We start from the raw sequence: 12,994 nt of genomic DNA on the forward strand, positions 1-12,994 counted from the left end.
ACCTGCAGGGCTTTGCTTACTTCTCCAGCTTATTCCATCTAGACGGAGCATGTGGTTAGCATGCCTGTGGTTCTGGTGCAACCTCTCTGGTGTCAAACCCTGGATCTGCCACCTGTCAGCTGTGTGCTCTTAAATTAGCATCTTGACCTCTCTGAGCCTCAGAGTGCTTATCTGAGAAATGAGGGGAATAATTGAAGCTGCCTCCTGAGACAGTTGTAACGATTAAATGATTCAATCCGTGGAAAGTGTTCTCGACAGTGCCAGGCACATCTCAAGTGCTATTGTTGTTGCGGTCGATATTACTGGCAGTCTTTTTGGTGTCTGGGAGGATTCAAAGATGCTTGAATCCAAGTCCAGCCTGCAAGGGGATTACAGTCTAGGAAGGGAGGTAAAGGAAATACAAAAGCACCTCTAAGTACAAGATGGGACATGATTTATCCCCTAAAGGAGCCAGAACACGTTAATACCATCATCTTCTTTATCATCACCATCGTTGTTCTCGTCACCACCATTATTATCACTATTATTGTCCTTATTGTTATCTTCCTTCCACTCCTATACTTCCTCTGAGCCAATCACCTGGTTTCTATAAACCCACAGCTGGACATAGGTTGTGCCTCCATGACCATCTCACACCTACACTTTCAGTTTTGCTCCACCCTCTAGCTCAGCTAAACCCCCAGAGGAAATGTTCTAACACTCAAAGAGCTCCTTCTCCGGCTCCCCACTGTTCTCAGAATAAAGCTGAAGTAGGAGGCAATAAGGAGTTGGTGCAGCAGCTCAGTAATGACATTCAGGAGCCCAGGCGCCTTCTTGATTTCTCCTTTCCATTCTCAGCTTTTGCCCTCATGGTTGCAAAGTGGCTGCTGCACCTCCAGGCATCAAGACTATGTTCCAGCCAGGAAGAAAGACGAAGCAGGGAAGCCAAAAGGGACAGGGTGGCCCAATTCTTGTTTGACCATCTCATGCTTACATTTTTGGTTTTGCTCCACCCTCTAGCTCAGCTGAACCCCGAGAGGAAACTTGTAATGCTCAAAGAGCCCCTTCCCGGGCTCCTCACTGTTCTCAGAATAAAGCTGAAGTTCCCCACCACATCCTAAGAGATTCTGTGTGGTTAATCCCCTGCCGGCTGTAACAGCCTCAACTCAAACCACGGCCCATCCTCTGGCTCTTCCTTCCAGAAGCTCTCCCTTGCCCCATGAGTCTATTCCACTCAAAAGCCCTCCATAGCTCCCTAGTACACTCAAGTTGACACCCAAGCTGCCTTCTGTGGCTAGTTAGGACCTGTGGTCTGGAACCTGCTGACCTCCAGTCTTGACCCCTGCCTCTTCCCCATGCACGAGACTAGTCCCCATACCATTTAACTACCCTTCCCCAAATGTGCCATGTTGCTGTTGTTTGCCATTGAGTTCTTTCTGACTCATAGCAACCCTATAGGACAGAGTAGAACTGCCCACATAGGGTTTCCGCAGCTGGAATCTTTACAGGAGCAGATCTCCAGGTCTTTCTCCCACAGAGGCACTGGGTGGGTTTGAACCACCAACCTTTCAGTTAGCAGCCAAGCGCTTAGCCATTGTGCCACCAGGGCTTCTTAATTTGCCAGAAGCTTTCACATTTCCAGATTTTTGTACTTGGATTCCCCTCTGCCTAGAACACCCTGCCTGTTATCTCCCTCCTCCTGGCTAACTTCTATTCCTATTTGAAGATTCAGCTTGGATGCTTCCTCCTCCTCCAGAAAGCCCTCCCTGACTTCCAAGTGGGGTCAGGCACCCCTCTGGGCTCCCATGGCTCCCTGAGATCCCTCGTTCTGGGTCCTCACTGTCTGGGGATGGGTCTGTCTCACCTATTGGACTGTGAACCCCAGGAGAGAAGGACACGGCCAGGGATGTCTTGGACTCCACCATGTCCGCATCAATGTCCTGCACAGGGCCAGGCACAGATGATCTCCCAGAAATACATGCTGAAAGAATGTGGCTTCAGAGGCAGATGTAATCTCATCTTATTAGGCCTGCCACCTGGTGTCTCCAGGTCTACTATCTAGCATCTCTCCTTCCCCAAAGCCTGGTTTCTCTAGAGCCCACCGACCAACTTCTTTCCAACCACAGTTCCTCCTGTGCTTTCAGTCCCCACCAGCTGGTCTCCACAGGGCCTCCCTACAGGAAACTTGATGCTGTGTAAAGATCAAAATCCCTGAGTTCCAACTCCAGCCCTTCCTGGACTCCTTGTGGGACCTCAGGCCAGCACCTCTCTTATCTCTGAGTCTGTTTCCCCAAACTGTCCCACAAAAGGCCAGTGTTGGGCTCCAAGATTCAGTGAATCCAAGTGTCATAGTGTCTCTGGCCACAGGGGGGCATTGTGGGCCCGTCTGAGGCCAAAGGAGGGTGAGAACCACACAGGTGGGAGAGAGCTGGGTGCCATGGTGACTGTCTCCGTGGCAACAGAGGAGGCCAGACCCTGTCTGGGGAGGCCATGCCATTTCACCTGTCCCCTATCCCCCAACATCTGACACAGGGAGGAAGCCCAGGCCAGCCCAGCTCCCTCAGCCCAGCTCCCAGAAAGCCATCCTCCTCCCCTCGGCTCTCTCTGTCTCTGCTCCTGTTTCATCTGCCTCTCTCTGTGTGTTCTGATGTCTCTCTGCCTGCTCTTGGGTCCTCTCTGTTCACTGCCTGTTCATTGCTATGTCCCTCATTTTTTCCCTGGGTCTCGGTCTTTCTGTGTCTCTGTCTCTCTCTGTTTGGACCTGTTCCCCATCTTTTCCTTTGTCTTTCTGTCTCTCTCTGCCTCTTTCTCTGTATTTATCTTTGTGTCTGTCTCTGTGCGTCTTCTGTCCCTCTTTTCTAACTCTCTTTGTCCTTCACTTCCTGTTTCTCTTCCCCCTTTTTCTCTGTCACTGTCTCTCCTTTTCTGTCTTGCCATTCGACTTTCTCCCTCTCTGTGTTTTTGTCTGTCTGTCCACCTCCTGCTCACTCTATGCCTCCTATGCCTTTCTCTCTTTCTTCTCTTCCTTCCTTTTCCTTCCCTCCCCCCTCTAGTTTTTTCTTTCTCTCTCCATCTTTCTCATTCCTTCTCTCTCCTCCCTCCCCACTTACCTGCGCTCACCGTAATTGCCTCTAAAAACTGCTCCCTCCACGAGTGAGTTCCAATCACCAAAGCCAAGTTCGTCTTCTTGATGAGTTTATCCACCGTGTTCTGGGGACGAAAGGGTGGGAGGGGGAGAGATCATTGCTCATGACCACTCCAGGGCAGCTCCAAGAGAGGTGCTGGGTTGGGGGCTCATCTCATTCTCAGAGGTCTTCAATCTTCCACACCCCAGTTCTACTAAAACCAAACCAAACCTGTCACCATCAAGTCAGTTCAAATGCATGGTGACCCCATGTGTGACAGAGTAGAAGTGCTCTATGGGGTTTTCTTGGATGTAATCTTTATGGAAACAGATGGCCAGGCCTTTCTTCCACAGTGCTGCTGGGTGGGTTCGAACTGCCAACCTTTAGGTTAGCAGTGGGTTGCAAACCATTTGTACCACTCAAGGACCCTAGCAAGAAGAAACAAGGGAGGTGTGTGCTGTCCGTGGTGCTGATAGTGGGACCTGGAGATTGTCCTCTGCCCCATGGTCACCCTGTCCTTATGACCCTCATGGCTGCTCCGCTCCAGGCCCTTCCCTCAGGAAATGACTCTAGGAAGGTGATGCCCCAGAAAAATCACCTTAAAATCATACGACTCCTCGATTATGACCTCTAGCCGACAATTTTCCCCAAGAACCGGCTTGCCCATCTCTGCTATCCTCCGCGCCTCCTCCTCCTCAGCCGTCAGCTTCCTGTCTCCATCCCCTGCAGCATGAGGCACAGCAGTTAGACTCCAGAGACTCCTCCCCGGGCTTGCGAGTCCCTCACTTCCTGTTGCCATAGAGGAAACCCTGTCCTCCTTGGGAAGCCTCCTTGGTGTCCTCTCCCAGCTTCCCCACCCTCTCTCCCAAGTCTGGAGATCCAGCCCTCAGGAGCTGGTCCACGAAGCTGAGAAGATAGACTCTGGGGTTCAGATGTTGCGACTGTGTGATCTTGGGCAATGCGTTATCTTCTCTGTGCCTCGGTTCCCATATCTGTAAAATGGGCACAATAACAGTACCTACCTCATAGAGTGGCTGTGAGTTAAACTAAAAAAAACCCATTGTGGTCCAGTCGATCTTGACTCACAGCGAGCCTGTAGGACAGAGTAGAACTGCCCTACAGGGTTTCCAAGGCTGCAATCTTTACAGAAGCAGACTGCCACATCTTTCTCCTGCAGAGTGGCTAGTGGGTTCTGACTGCTGACCTTTCGGTTAGCATCTGAGAGCTTAACCACTGTGCCATCAGGGCTCTTTTTGTGAGAGTTAAATGAGTTAATTCATGTGAAGTGTTTAGAACAGCATCTAGGACATAACAAATATTCAATAGATGTCGTTTTATTTGTTATCATCACCAATATAACCACCACCAACATCCTTGAGGGTAGAGGCCTGGTCCCTACGCCCAAGCTCTGGAAACATTCTAAAGCGTGTGGTGAGGAAAGAGAAGGACACTTGACTTCTTGGGTCCAGATCCACCTACAACCTGGCCCTGAGTTCATTATCTCCCCAAAGTCAACTGACCTTTTTTCCAAGCCCAACATTAACCCAGCTCTAACTCAGGTCCCCAACCTGAGCGAGTCTCCATCTGTGACTCCAAATGTAATTCTATCACCAACCCAAATCCCAACCCTCAACCCTGGATGGGTCCTCAGTCCAACGCTGGCCCCAAATCCCAATCCAAATCTCACCCTAACCTGACCCATCAATAACGTCAAGGTCCCAAACTTCAACTCCAGATCTGACTCCAGTCCCAGCCCCATGTCTAACCCCAACCCTGGTGCCATCACTAACAACGGACTTCACCATGTGGCAGACATGCTGTGTGTTCACATGCACATGTTCCATTTGCTTTTGGGCACATGACTGGACTACATTCTCCAGTCTTCCTTGTAGTTGAGTGTGGCTATGTGACCAAGGATGGCCAATAGAAAGAGGGCAGCAGTGAAGGACAGTATTTCCAGTCTTGGCCCATGAAAGCCTCCCATGTGAGCCTCCACACTCTCGTGCCCTGTTTGCCAGAAGGATGCAGAGGCTCCAGTAAGAATGCCAATGCTCCAGGAACGGCACAGCCAAAGACAGAGTAATCACATGGAAGGAACTACCTAGCAACCAGGAACATTCTCATAAAACTTTGCCTGAGCAAGAAATAGCACTTATTCTGTTAAGCAACTGGGATTTGGCGGGGGGGGGGGCCTCTTCGTTACAGTAGCTGATATTAATTACCCTAACTAATACAGTCTTTATTCCAGCCCCAATCCTGACCCCAAACCTGAGTTCTGATCCTGACCCCAAAACTATACTGTCAGTATCTCCAAGCCTGATCTTAACTTAACTCCTACCCCAATCTCTGACCCTGACCCTAATTCTAACCACAACCCCCTCAAACTCTATCACTCACCTCAAATTCCAACTTCAGTTGGACCTAAATGATTCCAGGTTCTAATCTGATCCCACCACAAACCCATCTAAACTCTAACCTTGACCCAGTCTTAACCCTAATCCTAAACCCACCCCCCAGTCCTAATCAGTCCTAAGCCTGATTCCCTCTGAATCCACCATAGGCCCTGATATGACTCTATGACTTACTTTTCCCCCAACCTTGACTTCGAATTTAACCCTGGTCTCCAAACCCCAAATCTGACCCTACCCCTAACTGTGACCCCAACTTGACACTGGTCCCACCCCCAACTCCAAGTCTCTCTCCAGCCCTCACCCAGCCCCAAATCTACCCTTATCTCATCTCCAACCTGCATCAAACCCAACCTGGAAGGGTAGCTTGAGGCTCTGACCCCCCCCCACCCAGTTTCCCCCTCCAGTGGCTCCTCCCCAGCCAAACCCCAGAGAAAGTGACTTCACTCACCTTGATTGAGTAGCAGAGCTGGGGAGAGACAGAGACAGGGAGAAAGTGAGATCACTTCCCCGGGCTGCTCCAATTCATGAGCTTGAAGGAGCCCCCATAGCCAAGTCCCCGAGGGACCCCCAACCCTGGACCTCTTACCTCTCCCACAGCTCACCCATGCCCCCTCACCTGAAATGCCTCGCTTTAGCCACTGGGGCTGGCCCAGCTCAATGAAGAAATTATCCTTTTTCTCATATTCCTCGTCATCCACTATCTTCACCTGAAGAGTTTTCCTGGGATGAGGCGAGGGGAGAATACCCAGGATAAGGCCCCCTCCCCGACTTGCCAGATTAACTCTCCTATTAGACACTCAGTGGCTTGAGCGCTGGAGTCCCTGGGTGGCACAAACAGTTAAGCATTCAGCTACTAATCAAAAGATTGGTGGTTCGAATCCACCAAGAGGTGCCTTGGAAGAAAGGCCTGGCAATCTCCTTCTGGAAAGTCGGTCATTGAAAACCCTATGGAACACAGTTCTACTCTGACACACATGGAGTCGCCATGAGTTGGAGTTGACTCGACAGCAACAGGTTTGATTTGGTGTTTTGATTTTCTTGAGTGCCTACTCTGTCCCAGGTTCTGTGTGGTACTTGAGACCCATGATGTCATTTAATCCTCACAGGGATCCTAGGAGGGAGGTTCTATTATTATCCTCGTCTGACAGAAACAGACCCAGGAACAGGTGAGGGCACCGAGGTTTGTTAAAGTGAGACAACTTGAGCTCACAGATGAGAGAGGATTTGAATTTCTATGGAACAGAATCCGGTGCCTGAACCTCTCCCCCAGATTCATCACCATCCCTCCATCTCCACTCTGCCCAGCCAGCATCATCCCCCACCTGGGCTGCTGCCAGCCAACCAACCAGTAGCTGTCAAGTCAATCCCAACTTATGGCAACCCCACGTTTTACAGAGCAGAACTGTGCTCCACAGGGTTTTAATAGCTGTCACTTTTCAGAAGTGGGCCTTTCTTCTGAGGCACCTCTGGGTGGGTTTGAAACGCCAACCTTTTGGTTAGTATCCCAGAGTTTAACCATTTGCACCACCCAGGGGCTCCCTGATCGCCTCCTAAACAATCTCCATGCTCCAGCCCTCACTGTCCACAGTTTGTTCTCCAAACAGCAGCCAGAGGGATCCCAATAAAACCTAAGTCAGATTGGGTCCCTCCTCTGCTCAAAATTTTTGTATGTTTCCCATCTCACTCAGAGTAAAAGCCAAAGTGCAAGGCCCCCTGCAATCTGGCCCTTGTTCCCTCCCTGTCTTCCAACTCCCTGCCCCCTGGCTCCCTTCACTACAGTCACATTGGCCCAATCGTGCCTCAAGGCCTTTGCACTGGCTGTTCCCTCTGCTTAGAACACTCTTCCCCCCAGTTCCTTTAGTTTTTTGCTGAAATTTCACCTTCTCACTGAGGCCCACACCAACCACCTTATTTAATACTAAAGTCTGTCCCTGCCCCCACCCCAGCACTCCTGGTCCCCTTACCCTGCTGCGTCCTTTCTTCCCATATCATCTTCAAACACACTGTCTAACATAGTTATTTATTTTCTTTATTGTTTGCCATTTGCCTGTCTGCATTAAAATATAAGTTCCACCAGGACAATGATCTTTATGTGTGTACTTTGCTGTATCCCCAGCACTTAGCACCAGGCCTGGCATATCGTATGCCCTCAATGAGTATCTGTTTATTTGAATCCTTCTGCCCAGGAGACCCTCAGCTTCCTGCCCTCTGTCCTAATCCCACTGGGAGGGTTAACCGAGTACTAATTGATTTTGTCAGCATCCCTGCTGCCATGGAAACCAGGGGCTGGCAGGGGAAAAACAGCCAGAAGTTACCCATCTCCTTCAGACACGTAATTCGACGCTGGGACCCCGCCCCTCGGCAGTCACAAAGACCCCCAACCCCAGCATGTCGACAGCTCTGCCACCAGCAGTTGTCCCGGTTGTAGAAACCATGCGGTCCCATAAGGCTTGGCCCCAGAACCCAGAAACACAAACACCCAGCCCACACAGTCACCCGATAGAGAAAGCACAGCTGACCGCAGAACCCACGCACCACCACACCCCACAGCCATTCCGCATGCAGTGGCGAAATCACACGGCCCAGATGCCCATTGTTAGCACAACACATTCACCCCAGACTCGGTGACACCCCAACCCCGAGAGCGCCTCTGTGGTATCAAGACCTCATCTTCCTTGTACCTTGCTCTTTAGGACTCTTGGCATCTCTGTTTATCCACTTCCACTATCTCTCTAAGGAGCCCTGGTGGTGCAATGGTTAAGCAAAAGGTTGGAGGTTCAATCCCCCAGCAGCTCCGTGGGAGAAAGACCTGGAGATCTGCTTCCGTAAAGATTACAGCCTTAGAAACCCTATGGGGCAGTTCTACTCTGTCACATGGGGTCGCTATGAGTTGGAATCCACTCGACAACAACCAACAACATGTCTTTCTCTGTGTCTCGACCTCTTTTTCAGTCTTCTGTTCTCTCTCTGCCTATCTCTCAGCCTCTCTCTGTCTCTCCCATCTCTCTATCTCTCTCATTCTCCAGTGGTCTCTCTGTGTCTTTGACTCTGTCTCAGTCCCTCCCTGTTTCTCTGCCTAATATGTTTTTCTTTCTTTGCCTCTGTCTCTCAATGCCCGTACCCATGAAAATGCAATAACCAAACTCAGCACAATCTCACAGTTGTTCAGTAGACATGTCTCAACACATGAACATGCACAGGACACAGTGACACTTGTGTGAACACAGGATGGTCATGTGAGGCCAAACACTTGCCTCCACCCTCACCACCTCCTGGTTCTAAGATATTTTAAATTTTCTGTGGGTGTAAAGAATGGGCCGTCCCCCACCCTCGGGAGTGGGTTAGGAGCTGTCCTCGGTGCTGAAATACCGCGGAGAGGGGTAGGGTCTCCAGAGACAGGCAGCTCACACACCCTGACATACCCTGGCAGCTGCCAACACGATGACACACTGACAGGGTGAAACACACATCTCCAACACACATGCATGCACACACACGCCGGGACCTACTGACAGGCAGTGAGTGACACTTGCATCAACAGGCGCTCTGATACACTTGTCCTAGGGGGATCCAGGAGGAGAAGAAACCCAACTAGCAGGGGTCAAACAGCAAGAAGGACTCAAGCTAGACAAGGGCAGTACTTCCTGAGATCAAAGGAAGTTGACCTCCTCTCCAGCCCTGACATTCTGTCACCCTCATGCCCTGCCCTCTTTATTTTACCTGGAAACCCCGCTCTGCCACCAGTCACAGCCTCTGGATGTCAGCTCAGATCCAGTCTCTCTCTCATCCTCCAGGCCCCTGCTGTCTCTCCACGTCTTTTGCTGACCCACATTCTTTTCTCTCTGTAGCACCATGGGGATCTCCTCCCTGTATCTCACTGAGTTTCTCTCTGTCCACGTTTCTTTCTATCTCTCCACATCTCTGTCCCTTTCAGTCTTTCTCATTGTCAGCGTCTCTTTCTCTGTTTCTCCTTCTCTCTGTGTATCTCTGCCTCTCAGCTTCCTTCTCCCTTTGCCTTTGCCTCTATCAAGGAGCCCTGGTGGAACAGTGGTTAAAGAGCTCACCTGCTAACTCAAAGGTCAGCAGTTTGAATCCACCCAGCAGCTCCGATAAAGACCTGGCGATATGCTCCCATCAAGATTGGAAAAAAAAAAAAAACACTTACCACCTAGAAAACCCTATGGGGCAGTTCTACTCTGTCACATGGGGTCACTATGCGTCGGAATCGATGGCAAAGGGGTTTTTGCCCTTGTCTCTAAAGTTCTATCCCTCCGCCTTGTCCCTCTCTCCATCTCAGACTCCCCTTGTCTCTATCTCTTTCTCTGTCCTCTGTGGGTCTCTTTGTCTTGTTCTCTCTCTCTCTTGAATTCTCTCCCTGTCACCCATCTCTCCCTGCATCTCTGTGTTGATCCTGCCTGGGCCACCCCTTCAGCCTGGCTGCTCTGCAGTGCCTCTAATTATCGCCTGCCTGTCAGAGGAAGGATGTGTTACCCTAAACGCTAATTAGCCTCCTGTTCTCTGCCTCCTGAAGCCACAGCTGGAAGCTCGGGCAGGGGCGGGGGACAGAGAGGGTGTCCCAGCCTGGGGAAGCCACATAGGGAAGGAGAGGGTCTGTGGGGCGGCAGCAGTGGGAGGGAACCAAGTTAGACTACAGAAAGGACCAGAACAAGCAGAAAGACAACTCCCCCCCATTCTCCAGGAGTCAGGTATGAGACATGGAGCCTGGGCTGGTGCCCCCAGCCCCCAACCCACGTTCTAAACAAATCCAAGACAGAGAAATCAAGCCAGACACAGAGAAAAACAAGGAAAGGTGTGGAGAGCCGTGATTAAACCTAACTGGAGCCAGAGAACTAGATACTGGGGACAGAGACACAGGGGGAGATGTCCCCGGAGTGAGAGACAGAGACGAAGGGAGAGATGGGGAAACAGGGTGAGCAGTGAGAAGCTGAAGCCCCGAGCTGGGAGGAAGAGAGAGGAGGGCGCGTGGTGGAGGCTCCGCTGCGTGGGAGGCGCGTGGGCGGAGGGGAAGAGGGAGACAGAAGGGCCTGCGGAGGCGGATGGAGCAGGCATGGGGCGGGCGCCGTCTGCATTCTGGGCAGTCGGGCAGGCGGGGGAGGTGAGGCTGCGGACATCTGGGTAAGGGGGTGGCTGATGTCTGGGCGGAAGAACACCCGTGATTCTGTTTTAGTGTGTGTGCGTGCGGCTTTATGTGTGTCTGTACGTTCCTGTGTGTCTGTGTCTGTGTGTGTGAGTGGCTTTGTGTTAATCTGTGTAGTCTGTGTGTCTACATGTGTGTATCTGTGAGTCCAACCCATCTCCCCAGACCCCGTTCCACCTCCCCAGATCTCAGCTCTCTATTCCCCACTGTCTCCCAGGTCCTACCCTCACCTTCCCAGGTCCCCTTATTCCTACCTCATCTTTTCCCAAAGCCTCCCCTACACACCGCTTACCCACCACCACCCACTGCCATGGAGTTGATTCCAACTCATAGTGACCCTGTAGGACAGAGTAGAGCCCCCTAGGGTTTTCAAAGCTGTAATCTTTGCAATAGACTGCCACATCTTTCTGCCCCAGAGGGGCTGGTGGGTTCGAACTGCTGACCTGTTGGTTAGCAGTTGAGCTCTTAACCACTGCACCACCAGGTCTATTTCCTCAGGTTCTTCCCCAGAACCACAAACTCCACCCCTTACCCCATTTCCACCTCCCAGGTCCCCCCCACCATCTCCTTAGCCTTGCCTTCTTCCTAGGCTTCCTTAGTTCCGCAACTGCTGCCCCTTCTCCACACCCCCATTTCCACACTGTCCCATGTCAACAGGACCCACCCCTCGTCTCCATGAGGCTGCCCCCTTCTCAGCCCACACGCCATCTCCACCAGCTACCAATCAAGCTCCCCAGGACTCCCTTTCCTCAGGCTCCTATTGCTTCTCTCATCCCATCACTCCTCACCTCGCCCTCCCTCCACTCTCCATCCTCCTTCCTCCTCAGGCCCCACCCTCTTCCCATCAAAACCAGCCTCCCTCTCCCAGTCCCTGCCCTCTCCCAGGCCCGCCCCCCTTCCCAGACCCCACCTTCACCCAGCCCTGGCCCTGCCCTATTTCCCTAGCCCCTCCCTTGCCCCGCCCCCTCTCCCCTCCTCCCTGTCCCACCCCTCGCCTGAACCTGCCCTGCCTCACCAACCCCATCCATTTCAGGGCACTGGGCAGACCCTCACGCCTCAGAGCCTTTGGAGGCCCCGCCCTGATCATGCCCTGCCCTCAGTCTCCGGCCCTGCCCCCCCAGCCCCACCCATTTCAAGGCGCTGCTTTGCCCTATTTCCACCCATCAAGCCGCAGGACTTCTTTGGCCCCGCCCACTTCTACAGCCCGGCCCGCCCGCCACATCTATTTCACTGGCACTGCCCTACCCTGGTCCCACCCCTTCTCCCTACCCCGCCTCCATAGCCCCACCCATTTCAGGGCACCGTCTACTCTGGCTCAGCCTCTTTTGCCTCCGAACCTCTCTGGCCTTCCCCTCCTTCTACAGCCCTGACGCCTCCTCGATCCCACCCCTAGCTCAGTCCATCTCAGGGGCATTGCCCTACCCTGGGCCCGCCCCGTTTTCCCCCAGCCCCGCCCCGTCTCCCGGCCCCGCCCCGTCTCCCAGCCCGCGCGCTCACATGGTTTCATCGTCGCCGAACTCGAGCTCCCCGCACGCGTCCTCGTAGTGCACGCCGCCACCTCGCGCCGTGCCGTCCACTGTGCGGTAGGGCAGGCGCACTGTGCCGCGCGCGCCTGAGCTGCGCACCACGCGCACGTCCACGGTGCCCATGCACTCGCTCACGTGCAACAGGCGGTCCTGGAAGGAGAAGATGCCCGCGTGGTCGTCGTCCAGGATGGTGACGGTGGCCAGCAGCGGCGCCACCAGCCGCCCCTTGGGCCGCCCGCCGCCGTCGGGCTCGAACATGCCTTGCGCGTCGCCCACACGCAGGTTCAGCAGCCGCACGAAGAAGTGCTCGTCCTCCTCAAAAATGTCGTCGTCGATGATGCCGATGCGCAGCTCCTTCAGGGTCTCCCCCGGCTTGAACACCAGCGTACCCTCGCTGCAGTGGGGAGGGAGGGGAGAACAGGGTGAGGGTCGGGCAGCGTGTGTGTGTGTCTGTGTGTCTGTGTGTGTGTGTCTGTGTGTCTGTGTGTGTGTGTGTGGTGGGGGTAGCCCGGGCAGGCTTCCCATAGGGAGGGGCATCGCAGGAGAGCTCACAAGTGTGAGGGTGAACAGGCATTAAACAAGTAATACTGGGCGAATCAAGGTAGGCTTCCTGGAAGAGGAGATGCAGCATGTTAAGGTGACAGAGTTGGTCCCTCCCTCCAAGGAAGCATAGGTATTAGGAGGGCAGTCATGAAACAGATGATGAGGGTGAGATCAGGACAGGCTGCTGGAAGAGGAAACAAAGCAGAAGGAGGCTCCAGGCAGAGGGAACAGCACATGCAAAATCCCAGAGAG

The 12,994-nt window shown here is 52.9% G+C and overlaps 1 protein-coding gene across 10 annotated transcripts in view; it reads right to left on the minus strand.

The window, feature by feature from the left end:
* The window catches only part of SLC8A2 (solute carrier family 8 member A2), a 28,747-nt gene that overhangs the window by 6,330 nt on the left and 9,423 nt on the right, over positions 1–12,994 (minus strand). The window contains exons 3-9 of one of the 10 annotated variants that reach the window (XM_064293911.1): positions 12,171–12,593; positions 6,141–6,235; positions 5,964–5,981; positions 5,775–5,791; positions 4,976–4,985; positions 3,703–3,827; positions 3,090–3,189 (exon numbers count right to left, since the gene is read on the minus strand). In XM_064293911.1, the coding sequence (XP_064149981.1) occupies positions 3,090–3,189; positions 3,703–3,827; positions 4,976–4,985; positions 5,775–5,791; positions 5,964–5,981; positions 6,141–6,235; positions 12,171–12,593 (788 nt within the window). Of the gene's footprint in view, positions 1–20; positions 29–3,089; positions 3,190–3,702; positions 3,914–4,975; positions 4,986–5,774; positions 5,792–5,963; positions 5,982–6,110; positions 6,236–12,170; positions 12,594–12,994 lie in introns of all 10 variants that reach the window. The other 9 variants (XM_064293910.1, XM_064293914.1, XM_064293913.1 and 6 more) reach the window with 9 other exon arrangements.

Source organism: Loxodonta africana, chromosome 11, assembly GCF_030014295.1.
Source record: "Loxodonta africana isolate mLoxAfr1 chromosome 11, mLoxAfr1.hap2, whole genome shotgun sequence".
Lineage (NCBI taxonomy): Eukaryota > Metazoa > Chordata > Mammalia > Proboscidea > Elephantidae > Loxodonta > Loxodonta africana.